This window comes from Ranitomeya variabilis, chromosome 5 (genome assembly GCF_051348905.1).
Source record: "Ranitomeya variabilis isolate aRanVar5 chromosome 5, aRanVar5.hap1, whole genome shotgun sequence".
NCBI lineage: Eukaryota > Metazoa > Chordata > Amphibia > Anura > Dendrobatidae > Ranitomeya > Ranitomeya variabilis.
The window spans coordinates 611705355-611722115 of NC_135236.1; the positions used below are offsets into that span (position 1 = coordinate 611705355).

Below are 16761 nucleotides of genomic sequence, written 5' to 3' on the forward strand. Positions count from 1 at the left end.
TTCCCGCTCCTCGCGACGCTCCGGTGACCGCTCCAATGCATTGCGATCTCGCGAGATGATGATGTAGCGATCTCGCGAGACCGCTACGTCATCATTTTGCAAGACCGCAATGCACTCTTGAGACTGGAGCACGCGAGGAGCATCGGTAACCGCTTCGCCTGGATCCGGGGGTCAACGGAAGGTGAGTATATAACTATTTTTTATTTAAATTTTTTTTTTAACAGGGATATGATGCCAACATTGCTATATACTATGTGGCTGTGCACTATACTATGTGGCTGTGCAGTATACTATGTGGGCTGTGCAATATACTACGTGGGCTGTGCAATATACTACATTGCTGTGCTATATACTACATGGCCTGTGTTATACACTACGTGGCCTGTGTGATACACAATGTGGCCTGTGTTATACACTATGTGGCCTGTGTTATACACTATGTGGCCTGTGTTATACACTATGTGGCCTGTTGTGAATTCCGTTCTCGGACTCCCTCCTGTGGTCATGAATGGTACTTTGGTTAGTTCTGCTCTTGGACTCCCTCTAGTGGCTTCGAGCAGAACTGCTGGTCACTGAGGTTGGCTTTATCAGCTGCTCTCGTTTATTGCTATGCTGGCTTCCCTATTTAACTCCACTCAGATTGTTACTTCATGCCAGCTGTCAATGTTTCAGTATTGGTTCAGATCTCTCTTGGACTTCTCTGAGGACCTGTCTACTCCAGCAGAAGCTAAGTCTTTGCTAGTTCATTTGTTGTTACTGCTTCCTGAATATATTTCTTAGTACTGCTAATTTCTAGTCCAGCTTGCTATCTGATATTCCCTTGCTAGCTGGAAGCTCTGGGGTGCAGAGTGGCACCTCCACACTGTGAGTCGGTGTGGGGAGTCTTTTTGCTTACTCTGCGTGGTTTTTTGTAGTCTTTGTGCTGACCGCATAGTTCCCTTTTCTTTCCTCTGACTATTTAGTGATATCTGGCCTCCTTTGCTAAAACCTGTTTCATTCCTGTGTTTGTGACTTTCCTCTTAACTCACAGTCAATATATGTGGGGGTCTGCCTTTACCTTTGGGGAATTTCTCTGAGGCAAGGTAAGGCTTCTATTTCTATCTTTAGGTGTAGTTAGCTCTTAGGCTGTGAAGAGGCGTCTAGGGAGAGTTAGGTACGCTCCATGGCTATTTCTAGTGTGTGTGATAGGAGTAGTGTTTGCGGTCAGCAGAGTTCCCACTTCCCCAGAGCTAGTTCCGATTTTGAGTTTACTCATCAGGTCATTCCGGGTGCTCCTAACCACCAGGTCCATAACTGTACAGCTGGCCATAAAGTGTTAATGCATCTCAAAAGAGGGATAAGAGAAGTTCTGAACCCATTTTTTTTTCTTTGCAGTGTGTTTTGTCTCTCTTTTCCCCTTAACCTCTGGGTGGTTCAGGACTCAGGTGTAGATATGGATATTCAAGGTCTGTCCTCTTGTGTGGATCATCTCACTGCTAGGGTACAAAGCATTCAAGATTATGTTGTTCAGAATCCGATGTTAGAGCCTAGAATTCCAATTCCTGATTTGTTTTCTGGGGATAGATCTAAGTATCTGAATTTCAAAAATAATTGTAAACTGTTTCTTGCTTTGAAACCCCGCTCCTCTGGTGACCCCATTCAGCAAGTAAAAATTATTATTTCTTTGTTGCGTGGCGACCCTCAAGACTGGGCATTCTCCCTTGCGCCAGGAGATCCTGCATTGCTTAATGTAGATGCGTTTTTTCTGGCGCTTGGATTGCTTTATGACGAACCGAATTCAGTGGATCAGGCAGAGAAAATCTTGCTAGCTTTGTGTCAGGGTCAGGATGAAGCGGAGATATATTGTCAGAAGTTTAGAAAATGGTCTGTGCTTACTCAATGGAATGAGTGTGCCCTGGCAGCAATTTTTAGAAAGGGTCTTTCTGAAGCCCTTAAGGATGTTATGGTGGGATTCCCCACACCTGCTGGTTTGAATGAATCAATGTCCTTGGCCATCCAAATTGATCGGTGTTTGCGCGAGCGCAAAATTGTGCACCATTTGGCGGTGTCCTCTGAGCAGAGGCCTGAGCTTATGCAATGTGATAGAACTTTGACCAGAACTGAACGGCAAGAACACAGACGTCAGAATGGGCTATGTTTTTACTGTGGTGACCCCACTCATGCTATCTCTGATTGACCTAAGCGCACTAAGCGGTTCGCTAGGTCTGTCACCATTGGTACTGTACAGCCTAAATTTCTTTTGTCTGTTACTCTGATTTGCTCTTTGTCATCCTACTCGGTTATGGCATTTGTGGATTCAGGTGCTGCCCTGAATTTGATGGACTTGGAGTTTGCCAGGCGCTGTGGTTTTTTCTTGGAGCCTTTGCAGTATCCTATTCCATTAAGGGGAATTGATGCCACGCCGTTGACCAGGAATAAACCTCAGTACTGGACTCAGTTGACTATGTGCATGGCTCCTGCACATCAGGAAGATATTCGCTTTTTGGTGTTGCATAATTTGCATGATGTGGTCGTGTTGGGTTTGCCATGGCTACAGGTTCATAATCCAGTATTGGATTGGAAATCAATGTCTGTGTCTAGTTGGGGTTGTCAAGGGGTACATAGCGATGTTCCGTTGGTGTCAATTTCTACTTCCACTCCTTCTGAAGTCCCTGAGTTTCTGTCGGATTACCAGGATGTATTTGATGAGCCCAAATCCAGTGTCCTACCCCCTCATAGGGATTGTGATTGTGCTATAAATTTGATTCCTGGTAGTAAGTTTCCTAAGGGCCGACTTTTCAATTTATCTGTGCCAGAGCACGCCGCTATGCGGAGTTATATAAAGGAGTCCTTGGAGAAAGGGCATATTCGCCCGTCTTCATCACCGTTGGGAGCAGGGTTCTTTTTTGTGGCCAAGAAGGATGGTTCTCTGAGACCCTGTATAGATTACCGCCTTCTCAATAAAATCACGGTCAAATTTCAGTACCCTTTGCCTCTGCTGTCTGATTTGTTTGCTCGGATTAAGGGGGCTAGTTGGTTCACCAAGATAGATCTTCGAGGGGCGTATAACCTTGTGCGTATTAAACAGGGCGATGAATGGAAAACAGCATTTAATACGCCCGAGGGCCATTTTGAGTACCTGGTGATGCCATTCGGGCTTTCAAATGCTCCATCTGTGTTTCAGTCCTTTATGCATGACATCTTCCGAAAGTATCTGGATAGATTCATGATTGTATATTTGGATGATATTTTGGTCTTTTCGGATGATTGGGAGTCTCATGTGAAACAGGTCAGAATGGTATTCCAGGTCCTTCGTGCTAATTCCTTGTTTGTGAAGGGGTCTAAATGTCTCTTCGGAGTTCAGAAGGTTTCCTTTTTGGGCTTCATTTTTTCCCCTTCTACTATCGAGATGGATCCTGTTAAAGTTCAGGCCATTTATGATTGGACTCAACCTACATCTGTGAAGAGCCTCCAGAAATTCCTGGGCTTTGCTAATTTTTACCGTCGCTTCATCGCTAATTTTTCTAGTGTGGTTAAACCTTTGACTGATTTGACAAAGAAAGGTGCTGATGTGGTGAATTGGTCCTCTGCGGCCGTTGAGGCTTTTCAGGAGCTGAAACGTCGTTTTTCTTTGGCCCCGGTGTTGCGTCAGCCAGATGTTTTGCTCCCTTTTCAGGTTGAGGTGGATGCTTCTGAGATTGGAGCAGGGGCTGTTTTGTCTCAAAGAAGTACTGATGGCTCTGTGATGAAGCCATGTGCCTTCTTTTCTAGAAAATTTTCACCTGCTGAGCGTAATTATGATGTTGGCAATCGGGAGCTGCTAGCTATGAAGTGGGCATTCGAGGAGTGGCGACATTGGCTTGAGGGAGCCAAGCACCGCGTGGTGGTCTTGACGGATCACAAAAATCTGACTTATCTCGAGTCTGCCAAGCGGTTGAATCCTAGACAGGCTCGATGGTCGCTGTTTTTCTCCCGTTTCGATTTTGTGGTCTCATACCTTCCAGGTTCTAAGAATGTGAAGGCGGACGCCCTTTCTAGGAGTTTTGTGCCTGATTCTCCGGGAGTCCCTGAGCCGGCTGGTATTCTCAAAGAGGGGGTAATTCTGTCTGCCATCTCCCCTGATTTGTGGCGGGTGCTGCAGGAGTTTCAGGCTGATAGACCTGACCGTTGTCCAGCGGAGAAACTGTTTGTCCCTGATAGATGGACTAGCAGAGTTATTTCTGAGGTTCATTGCTCGGTGTTGGCTGGTCATCCTGGGATTTTTGGTACCAGAGATTTGGTGGCTAGGTCCTTTTGGTGGCCTTCCTTGTCACGGGATGTGCGTTCTTTTGTGCAGTCCTGTGGGACTTGTGCTCGGGCTAAGCCCTGCTGTTCTCGTGCCAGTGGGTTGCTTTTGCCCTTGCCAGTCCCGAAAAGGCCTTGGACGCATGTTTCCATGGATTTTATTTCTGATCTTCCTGTCTCTCAAAGGATGTCTGTCATCTGGGTAGTTTGTGATCGCTTTTCTAAGATGGTCCATTTGGTACCCTTGCCTAAATTACCTTCCTCCTCTGATTTGGTGCCATTATTTTTTCAACATGTGGTTCGTTTGCATGGCATTCCGGAGAACATTGTGTCGGACAGAGGTTCCCAGTTTGTCTCTAGGTTTTGGCGGTCCTTTTGTGCTAAGATGGGCATTGATTTGTCTTTTTCTTCGGCTTTCCATCCTCAAACAAATGGCCAAACCGAACGAACCAACCAGACTTTGGAAACCTATCTGAGATGCTTTGTTTCTGCTGATCAGGATGATTGGGTGACCTTCTTGCCATTGGCTGAGTTCGCCCTTAATAATCGGGCTAGTTCGGCTACTTTGGTTTCGCCTTTTTTTTGCAATTCTGGTTTTCATCCTCGTTTTTCTTTGGGGCAGGTTTAGCCTTCTGACTGTCCTGGTGTGGATTCTGTGGTGGACAGGTTGCAGCAAATTTGGACTCACGTAGTGGACAATCTGACGTTGTCCGAGGAGAAGGCTCAACGTTTCGCTAACCGCCATTGTTGTGTTGGTCCCCGACTTCGTGTTGGGGATTTGGTTTGGTTGTCTTCTCGTTATGTTCCTATGAAGGTTTCTTCTCCTAAGTTTAAGCCTCATTTCATTGGTCCTTATAAGATTTCTGAAATTCTCAACCCTGTATCATTTCGTTTGGTCCTTCCAGCTTCTTTTGCCATCCATAATGTGTTCCATAGGTCGTTGTTGCGGAGGTATGTGGCGCCTATGGTTCCCTCCGTTGATCCTCCTGCTCCGGTGTTGGTTGAGGGGGAGTTGGAGTATGTGGTGGAAAAAATTTTGGATTCTCGTATTTCGAGACGGAAGCTTCAGTACCTGGTTAAGTGGAAGGGCTATGGTCAGGAGGATAATTCCTGGGTTGTTGCCTCCGATGTCCATGCTGCCGATTTAGTTTGTGCCTTTCATTTGGCTCATCCTGATCGGCCTGGGGGCCCTGGTGAGGGTTCGGTGACCCCTCCTCAAGGGGGGGTACTGTTGTGAATTCCGTTCTCGGACTCCCTCCTGTGGTCATGAATGGTACTTTGGTTAGTTCTGCTCTTGGACTCCCTCTGGTGGCTTTGAGCGGAACTGCTGGTCACTGAGGTTGGCTTTGTCAGCTGCTCTCGTTTATTGCTATGCTGGCTTCCCTATTTAACTCCACTCAGATCGTTACTTCATGCCAGCTGTCAATGTTTCAGTATTGGTTCAGATCTCTCTTGGACTTCTCTGAGGACCTGTCTACTCCAGCAGAAGCTAAGTCTTTGCTAGTTCATTTGTTGTTACTGCTTCCTGAATATATTTCTTTGTACTGCTAATTTCTAGTCCAGCTTGCTATCTGATATTCCCTTGCTAGCTGGAAGCTCTGGGGGTGCAGAGTGGCACCTCCACACCGTGAGTCGGTGTGGGGAGTCTTTTTGCTTACTCTGCGTGGTTTTTTGTAGTCTTTGTGCTGACCGCATAGTTCCCTTTTCTTTCCTCTGACTATTTAGTGATATCTGGCCTCCTTTGCTAAAACCTGTTTCATTCCTGTGTTTGTGACTTTCCTCTTAACTCACAGTCAATATATGTGGGGGTCTGCCTTTACCTTTGGGGAATTTCTCTGAGGCAAGGTAAGGCTTCTATTTCTATCTTTAGGTGTAGTTAGCTCTTAGGCTGTGAAGACGCGTCTAGGGAGAGTTAGGTACGCTCCACAGCTATTTCTAGTGTGTGTGATAGGAGTAGGGTTTGCGGTCAGCAGAGTTCCCACTTCCCCAGAGCTAGTTCCGATTTTGAGTTTACTCATCAGGTCATTCCGGGTGCTCCTAACCACCAGGTCCATAACAGTGGCCTGTGTTATACACTATGTGGCCTGTTATATACTGCATGCGTGGGCTGTTATATACTACATGGCTGTGTTATATGCTATGTGGGCTGTTATACTCTCCGTGGGCTGTGCTATATACAATGTGGCTGTGCTATATACTCTGTAGACTGTGTTATATACTACGTGGCTATGCTATATACTACGTGGCTGTGCTATATACTACGTGGCTGTGCTATATACTACGTGGCTGTGCAATATACTATGTGGCTGTGCTATTTACTACTTGTGCTGTTATATACTACGTGGCTGTGCTATATACTAAGTGGCTGGCCACAAACAATCAGCGTCAGGCACAGTCCGGCTGTGAATTGGCGCGGGATTTGAACGACGCTTCGCTAATTGGTCGCAGCTGGCCGAATCCTGTGTATTCAATGTATTATTCTAAAATCTTCATAAATTAACTACATACATATTCTAGAATACCCAATGCGTTAGAATCGGGCTACCATCTAGTTAATTTTATATATGCGCTGTGATTCCTAGATTAGCAAATCCTATTCAACTGTAGGCGTGGTGATTAGGATAATCTAGTACCAATAATGTGTTTGAAATAAGTAGCAGAATAATTCCTAGATTAGCAAATACTACCCATTCTGCTAGTTATTCTAAATACATTATTGGTACTGGACTAACCTAACCACCACCACTGCAGTCCATGGCTCAACAGAAAATCATCAGGGAAAGTATTAATCAATGATCTATACAAGATTTCACTAAAGCCTCCCATATGGACCACTTTTAGTTGCTTTAGTGAAATTATGTATACATCATTGATGTGTGGGCAGAATGGGTAGGTTTTGTTAATCTAGGAATCATTCTGCTAGTTATTCCAAATGCATTATTTGTACTAGACCATCCTAACCACCACGGCTGCAGTCCATGGCTCAAGAGAAAATCATCAGGGAACGTATTAATCAATGATGTATACCGGATTTCACTAAAGCAGCTAAATGGTTAATAGAGGTGGCTTTAGCTAAATCTTGTATACATCATTGATAAATACGTTCCCTGATGATTTTCTAAAAAATCTTGTATACGTCATTGATTAATATGTTCCCTGGTGATTTTCTAAAAAAAAATCTATATATTTGTTTCTTTAGCAATACAGCTTAGGGATTTGCAAAATCCTGGTTCGGCATCTACTTTGATACTCCATGGCACTTGGACTATGGCAATGCTAACTTCTTCATCTAGCACTTGAATCCCCTCACGATTACTAGGCCCTGCAATGATGAAACATATTAAATGATCAAATACTCACGTCTCCCTGCTCCCCCGCTGCTCCAGTCTCTTCAGTCTTCTGACCTTATGCACTGATTGGCACAAAGAGTGCGCTGTAGTGAGATCATCGCACTCTCTGCACTGAGATGTCACAGAGCTCAGACGCAGAGAGGGAATGATGGAAGAGGGAGCGTCAGCGGACAGGTTTTTCTCATATAATTGTTTTCAACTGTAATTGCATCCATGAAAAGCTGAAACAGTTGAAAGTATGATGCAGGGGGAGTCCATTGCTGGCGCTGGCACCACCACCGAGCCCCTGACTCGTTGGCCGCCGCCATTGGCGGTGAGCCACTGTGTTGGACACAGCATTGTATGAATGCATTGTTTTCCCTATTAATGATACATAAAGATAATGTTGAAGTGTAAGTAGAAGCAATGATTCAGTTACGCTTTAGGGTTCATTTACATGAGACGTTTCTATCTGTAGGTCAACACCACATCAAAAAAGCATGTAAAATCAGTCCACAAAATGATTGCTTCATTCCCTACTTCTGCTTTTATATAGGCTATGATAGTCCTTGCTGATTAGGCATTATGGGAAAGTCTGCCTAACCCCAAACTAAGGTCATGTGAGCCCTCTCTGGACAATGCAATGTTCTACAATTTGTTTAATGGCAGCAGCAATTGCAAAGTGAATTGCAATGTGTTATAATTTGCAGGATTCAGCAAATTTCTATCATTTACACACAAATTCAGTTCAATTAAAATAATTTGGCTCATACCCATATGTGAGGAAAAAAACGGTCCGTAAGCTGCACCGCAAAAACGGACGAGTGCCATGCAAGTGTAATGCAAGTACAATGCAGTTTTTCTCACATAGCATCCGTATGACATCCGTATTCAGTGCGTTTTTTTTTCCAGCAACTATTTTTCTACAATCATTTACAGGACCATTTACAGTTTTCTATGCTACAGAATGGTAAGATATCCATAAAAAACGGATGGCATACAGATGGTCCATATGCCATGCGATTTTTTTTCTCGCACCCATTGACTTGCATTGGCGAGTCTCGTCTGAGATACGCAGCAAATCGCAGCATGCTACGATTTTTTTTCAGTACGATTTTCAGCTGTGAAAAAAATTGCAGATGAGATGTAACCCATTGAATAACATTGGTCAGAGTGCAATCTGATTTTTTTTTTTATCGGATTGCACTGGTCTGTTTTTCTCGCAAATAGGTATTAGCCCTTTCCTGGGAAATAAAATATGCAAACACACTAATCACAGAAGTCAGTATTGACCCATTACAGAACCTCACCACATGACTAAGGGTACTGTCACACAGTGTAACTTTCCAACGATCACAACCAGCGATACGACCTGGCCGTGATCGTTGGAAAGTCGTTGTGTGGTCGCTGGAGAGCTGTCACACAGACCGCTGTCCAGCGACCAACGATGCCGAGGTCCCGGGTAACCAGGGTAAACATCGGGTTACTAAGCGCAGGGCCGCGCTTAGTAACCCGATGTTTACCCTGGTTACCAGCGTAAAAGTAAAAAAAAAAAAAACGTACATACTCACATTCCGGTGTCCTTCAGGTCCCTTGCCGTCTGCTTCCCGCTCTGACTGAGTGCCGCCGTAAAGTGAAAGCAGATCACAGCGGTGACGTCGCCGCTGTGATCTGCTCTCACTTTCCGGCCGGCAGTCAGTCAGAGCGGGAAGCAGACGGCAAGGGACCTGAAGGACACCGGAATGTGAGTATGTACGGTTTGTTTTTTTTAATTTTACGCTGGTAACCACGGTAAACATCGGGTTACTAAGCGCGGCCCTGCGCTTAGTAACCCGATGTTTACCCTGGTTACAAGCGAACGCATCGCTGTATCGCTGTCACACACAACAATCCAGCGATGACAGCGGGAGATCCAGCGACGAAAGAAAGTTCCAAACGATCTGCTACGACGTACGATTCTCAGCAGGGTCCCTGATCGCTGCTGCGTGTCAGACACAGCGATATCGTATGGATATCGCTGGAACGTCACGGATCGTACCGTCGTAGCGACCAAAGTGCCACTGTGTGACAGTACCCTTAGGATATAAAGGCAAACCAGGATCTTATCTAAAAAGAAGAGCTCCAATTGCAGACAGCTGTTTCAAGGTTCTTGCCCCTCATCACTGCAATATTGGAGTCTGGTTGGCTGGGTGGAAGGGAAGATTCTGACTGATTTATTTCCCAAAAGACTATTTAAAAGGTTAATATTGACCTCTAGGATCACTATATTTTGTAGGTAGCATCAGAGACACTATTGTCTATCTTTGTGAAGATGCTATGTGTACTTTTTATAAGCAAGGTGATGTTTTACCTATTAAAACCAAGTGGTCAGTTACTGCATTACAAAAGTGCTGTAAATTTGCAGTAAAACTGTAGTTTTAGACTATGTACACACGTTGCAGATTTTGATGCATTTCCGCAGCATTTTTAATATTTATAGCCTAGAAAAGGGTTAATACCCATGGATCTTCCCAGGCTATTAATATCAGCCCGCAGCTGTCTGCATAGCCTTTTCTGGCTATTAATTATACGGTGACCCAACGTCGTTTTTTTGGGGTGTCCCCCTATTTTAATAGCCAGTAAAGGCTAAATATACAGCTGCTGACTGATATTCCTAGCCTGGGCAGATCCATGGGTATTAACCCTTTCCTAGGCTATAAATATTGGCCCCCAGTTACTGGCTTTCCCTCTCTGGCGCAGAAAATTGCATGGGAGCCCACGCAATTTTTTTTTCATTTTTTTTTTTAAATAAACATATTGCGTTTATAGCCGGGGTCACACTTGCGACAAACTCGCACGAGTCTCGCACCTCAATACCTGGCATTGTCGCCGGCACTCGGGACCAGAGTGTGCAGCTGCATGTATTTCTATGAAATGAACTCTGAACGCTCCGGTCCGAGTGCCGCGGCAGTGCTGGGTATTGAGGTGCAAAACTCATGCGGGTTTCTCGCAAGTGTGACCATGGCCTAACGCAGATTTTGTGTGTTTTTATTTAACTCTTTATGTACCATTTTATTATGTTTATTACTAAACATCGGGCTTGGTATTATCTATTTTTCTATAGATATATCTAACTATCTATAGATATATCCATCTATCTATAGATCAATCTATATCGATCTATAGACCTATATCGATCTGTAGATCTATATCGATCAATCTATCGATCTATCGATTGATATATCTATCGATCTATCTATAGATATATCTATCTATCTATCTATCTATCTATCTATCTATCTATCTGTATGTGTAAACATAATTCTTCAATAGAGTATGTACAAGAAGAGGTTTGACAAGAAAATTACATCACTGTTTTTTTTTTGTTAAATAATATATCTTTATTTAGCTTACAAAAATGCATACAAATCCGCTTGAAAAAAACACATGAAAATCTGCATAAAAATGCATCAAATCCATGCTGATTTTCAAGTGTGTTTTCTGCCAAGAGAGGAAGAATCTGCGCAGAAAATTCCCCAGGCAAATCTGCAACGTGTGCACATACCCTTACATGTTTTTCTTAATACAGTTTTGTGTGCAGTAACAAACCTCTCCTAGAAATGCACATTTAAATATTGTTTTTACAGAGGTGGAGTGTCTCCTTAATTCAATGACAATATTGTAAATTTTAGCAGAGTTATAATATAGTGGTGATTATAATACGCACTTAAATATATATTACAGCACTAAACTCTTTCAGCACTACATGTAAAAACCATTTATGTTTTATTCGCTTGCATACTCCAACCTGGGAGTTCAAAATAGCCCTCACATTTCCCAAAAAATGTTTAAGTGAAAAGAGAGAAAAAAAATCTCTGCATACATATCAGTTATACGAGAAAACCCTCCCATTAACAGTGATTCTATGTTCGCCTAATGTCTGTATAATTTTTGCTTCTTTTCCTGTAGGCCTTTGGATTTATGACTCGTGTAGCCCTGCAAGCAGAGAAAATGAATCACCACCCAGAATGGTTTAATGTGTACAACAAGGTAATTCATTACATTTTTATTCCATCACCTGAGCATAAACCACTGGTGCATTTTTTTCAGGATATCACTTTACTGGGTTTTGTTGCTCAGATGGGAATAGGGCTTCCTGCTAAGATTTTCTCTGCTCAGCCCTACAAGATCCCGTGCTGGCACATGCAAAGTTACAACACAGGAATAGTTGTCAAATGTCAGAATTAATTTGTCACCTCTGCACTACTGGTATGTTCAATCCGACACAGCGTAGCAACGGCGTCCGTCGGTTCATACACTGGCACAGTGTTCACTGCTGGTTTCCGCTGTAGGAGTAGCAGAAACGTCGGCCTCCTTGGCTTTTACTATAGTCAGACAGAAGCCGTACTTCTGTATCCTGGAAATATGACAGAAAATGTATCATGTAAAAATGGGTATTCTCCTCCTCTCTCCTCGTTTCCCCAGTTTAATCACTTATTATGTACCGGTAATTGCTTTTTCCTCTGTATCGTTAATTAACACAATTAAAGATCATCATTGTGCGCTGAAATCTGTAGACACCGGAATAATCTGGACAACGAGAAGAATAATGAGCTTTTGGATTGAAGTCCCAACTGTCGAAATATTTATTGGGACAACTTAGATTTATGCACCTTTGACTCCTTTATCCAGTTGGCATACAAAATATTACCTGCTTTGCAGTGAATCATGCTTCTTAAATTTTGGGAGTGCAAACCTTCATGTTCATTCCCCGTTTCGTCACACCTCAGTATCTACGTTCCTAAAATGTATAAGAAAACCTGCCAAAATCACTGATTTCCTGAGGGTTTGGGCTTTTCATGGGAGCTTGAGATTTGACAACTCTTCTAAGATTCCAGGAGGCCTCACTATTCTTTGGGAGTTTCCTAGACATCCTGAGGGAGTTAACAAGTATGCCTTTATACTTGAATTAACCTCACTTATCAAAATTGCTTAACCAAAAAACTGTTGTTTTTGCTTATAGTATTCTTAGCTCTGCTTGAGATCTATAAACTGCTATGGAGAAGTGAAATCGGCTCCATAATTGGTTGCTATGTGCAACAAGACCCTAGTTTAACGACTGAATGTTTTCCCATTTGGGTCAATGCAAATCTTTAATATTTGGCACCCATTGAAGGAGTATTCTGGTCTTGAACAAGAATATGGCATTGATGTTGATCCCATTAGTAGGACCTGAGTCTACCTTAGAATACCACTCCAGTCTTTGTTTTTTCTGAACGGTGGAGTGGTGCTTCTAGTTTAAGGTTCTTGACCTTAGAATTATACGCACTCTCTGTTGTCTTCATCTTCTATCACTGCCACACCGGTCGGACTCCTGCATTTTGTGACATGCTGGATTGCACTAGTGTTTGCTGAGCGAGCCAGATCACTCTTCAATGGAAGTCTATGAGAGCCTCGTTCATAGACTTGCATTTAGAGCTTGTGACGTAACTTCTGACTTCCTGACAGTCAGAATTGCATTCACAAGATGGCGCCATGGGATCGGAGTGGCACTGGAAAAATGTGAAGACACCGGAGTATGAGTATAAGACCGGGGGCAGGGACATTACATTAGAAGCACCATTACAGCGCTGAAAGAAAAGAAAACCTTGGAGTGGTGCTTTAAGAATGACACTCTAATGTGTGCTGCACATCTAGCCATTAACATTAGCCTGCAACTGAACTCCCTTTTGGGGATGTGGCTACCTAGCATGGAGATAAAGAATCTTAGGTAGACCTAAAAATATTTTTCTAGGTCTACAGCAGTAAGCAGCTCTATACTTATGACGTTAATGTAGTATAACTCTCCTAACCTGAGCGGTTGTACAGAGATATAACATAGGTATGTGCATGAACCCTAAATAACATCATTCTTAATATGAAAATTTTCAACTTCCATTATTCCGATGGTTTTATATCTGTACATAATGTTAGACTTTCTATTACAGAAGGGAAATAATCATGCTTTCTGCTGTCAACTAGGCTCCATCTGGAAAATGATGGATTTTTTGGAGGACTGTAAAAGAGAGAGTTTATAATTGACCTTAAATTAGATTGAGAATCTGCTTTTGTGCTATACTATTACTAAATACTTACCAACATTTGAAAAACAAATTACAGATTCATGCCTCCACCAAAATCATCCAGAAGAGCCCAAACAACTAAGCATACACTCTGCCTCTTATGTGATCTGGTTTGTAAAACTGTAGTTATGGTGATCCTGCACATTGCTCCCTGCTGTCTGTCAGCTCTCCTACTTGTACAGTTTATTCAAGAATTTAAAAACAACTTGTAGTTCAGTGTATATAGGACATGTGACACAAACCCTGAGAAAATGACTATCGAACTGTAAGGAGGAAGACCGGGCTGCGGGTACCTGTATTGAGCCGGGTCCGGAACTGTCAAGGTTGCGCCCCTTGTTGCCCGGGGGAAGGAATAGGGGACCGGACAGGTCACATGACCTGGGAAGATGGGACATGTTTAAGCCGTGAACAGAGCAAAAAGCTCGCAAAGTGACAGTTTTTGTCCGGCAGCGTGAGCAGAAGCAGGTGTGCGGCGAAAATCCAGATTATGCTGAATGAACATATCAAACATATCAAAACAGTTAAGGTGTCCTTAATAAATGTGAACATGTTTAAAACTGAATGGTTTGAATGAATAGAATTAGGATAATGAACAGTGCGCTCTAAGTGAAAAATGGTAATCTTCTTAATATATGCTTACCTTGCAATGTCTTCACATCCTGTTCTGTCCAGATGTGTCCGGATCCCAGAATTCCAAGCGGTGGAAGTCCAACAACCACCATATTGGGACACCCAAGTGATGGGTGTCTCAATATGTAAACTGCTGGTGGTACCAGCCTCTTGTGCGGTACCACCAGCAGAACACTATTGCAACGCACACATACACGCAAACAAACACACACACACTGTATACGCCGTACGCACCACACACACACAGGCGCAGTGAATCATTCGGCTGATCCCGGTGGTAGATGTGCGATGTGTCTACAAGCAGAGGAAGCCAGTCACATTAAAGGGGTTTGAAATGAAAGTTCATTTTAAAAATTGTCTGTGTCTGACCGTGTGCGGAGCATATCACATCTCCTGGGCAGGGGAGGAAGCAAAAGACAATCCTGACATTACAGTAGGGGATCACAGAGGATTCATTTTGTCAGGTAAAATATTTCACTGACTGTTTTTAAACAATATTTTACCTCACAAAATGTATCCTCTGCGATCTCCTGCTGTAATGTCAGTATTGTATTTTGCTTCCTCCCCTGCCCGAGAGCTGTGGTATGTTCGGTACACGGTCAGACACAGACAATTTTTAAAATGAACTCTTGTTCACGGGAAAACCCCCTTTAAAAGCAAATATCAACGCCAACATGGCTCCTCCTAAAAAGTATGCCAATGAAAATGAAAGGAAATCAGCAAAAGCACAACGTCTAAGACAACAACGGGCAAATGAGACTCTTGAAGAGCAACAGCATCCCTGGGACAAAAACAATGCATATAGCACATGGGGTAGACAGGTTAGGCTACTTTCACACTAGCGTCGTGCACTGCATGTCGCTATGCATCGTTTTGTAGAAAAAACGCATCCTGCAAAAGTGCTTGCAGGATGCGTTTTTTCTCCATTGACTTGTATTAGCGACGCAGTGCGACACGTCGCAACCATCGTGCGACGGTTGCGTCGTGTTGCGTCGGACCGCCGCCACCAAAAAACGTTGCATGTAACTTTTTTGGTGCGTCGTGTCCAGCATTTCCGACCGCGCATGCACGGCCGGAACTTCGCCCCCTCCTCCCCGCACCTCACAGTGGGGCAGCGGATGCGTTGAAAAACAGCATCCGCTGCCCCGTTGTGCGGCGCTTCCACAGTATGCGTAGGTGCGCCGCAACGTCGCATTGCGACGTGCAGTGCACGACGCTAATGTGAAAGTAGCCTTAAAGAAGAAAGCACAGAAGGGAGAAGTCAGCAAATGGGGAAAGAGAGAGTGGATAGGTGGGTGAGCACATGGGTGGGAGTGATTCTCAATGCTGCAAAGCCTGCCCCCATCGTGACATTACCGCCCTATCAATGCGATAGCATCGTGCCTCCGTCTAGTGCAAACATAAGTGATTAGTGTTTTTTTAATAAGAGTCCTATTTCGACAACCATTACTGTATATATCTTGGCCATAATTATATAGATAGAAAAAAATCAAATCTAATATATGTATTTTTTTTACATCCAAGCTATTGCCTGCATGCTGATATTAGCTTCGCTAGAGGAAATTTGGTACACATCGTGCTCAGTAGGGTTGAGCGAAACAGATCGGCACTTTTCAAAAGTCGCCGACTTTTAGCAAAGTCGGGTTTCGTGAAACCCGACCCGATCCCACTCTGGGATCGGGTCGGCGGTACACAATCTGTAATCCAATGTCGGGTTTCGTTTTTTATATATATATATATATATATATATATATATATATATATATATATATATATATATATATATATATATATATATATACACTCACCGGCCACTTTATTAGGTACACCATGGTAGTAACGGGTTGGACCCCCTTTTGCCTTCAGAACTGCCTCAATTGTTCGTGGCATAGATTCAACAAGGTGCTGGAAGCATTCCTCAGAGATTTTGGTCCGTATTGACATGATGGCATCGCACAGTTGCCGCAGATTTGTCGGCTGCACATCCCAAAGATGCTCCATACAAGGCAGGATGGATCCATGCTTTCATGTTGTTTACGCCAAATTCTGACCCTACCATCCGAATGTCGCAGCAGAAATCGAGACTCATCAGACCAAGCAACGTTTTTCCAATCTTCTACTGTCCAATTTCGATGAGCTTGTACAAATTGTAGCCTCAGTTTCCTGTTCTTAGCTGAAAGGAGTGGTACCCGGTGTGGTCTTCTGCTGCTGTAGCCCATCTGCCTCAAAGTTCGACGCACTGTGCGTTCAGAGATGCTCTTAGGCCTACCTTGGTTGTAACGGGTGGCGATTTGAGTCACTGTTGCCTTTCTATCAGCTTGAACCAGTCTGCCCATTCTCCTCTGACCTCTGGCATCAACAAGGCACTTCCGCCCACAGAACTGCCGCTCACTGGATTTTTTTTCTTTTTCGGACCATTCTCTGTAAACCCTAGAGAT

At 43.6% G+C, this 16761-nt stretch overlaps 1 protein-coding gene and 1 long non-coding RNA gene across 2 annotated transcripts in view; one reads left to right on the top strand and one right to left on the bottom strand.

Annotated features, from left to right (window-relative positions):
• Nucleotides 1-16761, top strand: part of PCBD2 (pterin-4 alpha-carbinolamine dehydratase 2) — a 200331-nt gene that overhangs the window by 167939 nt on the left and 15631 nt on the right. Inside the window, exon 3 of the mRNA XM_077266092.1 lies at nucleotides 11541-11621. Within this exon, the coding sequence (XP_077122207.1) occupies nucleotides 11541-11621 (81 nt within the window). The remainder of the gene's footprint in view (nucleotides 1-11540; nucleotides 11622-16761) is intronic.
• LOC143773879 (uncharacterized) lies at nucleotides 11668-12374 on the bottom strand. The gene is made up of 3 exons (XR_013215422.1): nucleotides 12283-12374; nucleotides 12077-12161; nucleotides 11668-11988 (listed from the first exon to the last, which is right to left on the bottom strand). It is a non-coding gene; the product is annotated as an uncharacterized LOC143773879 (long non-coding RNA).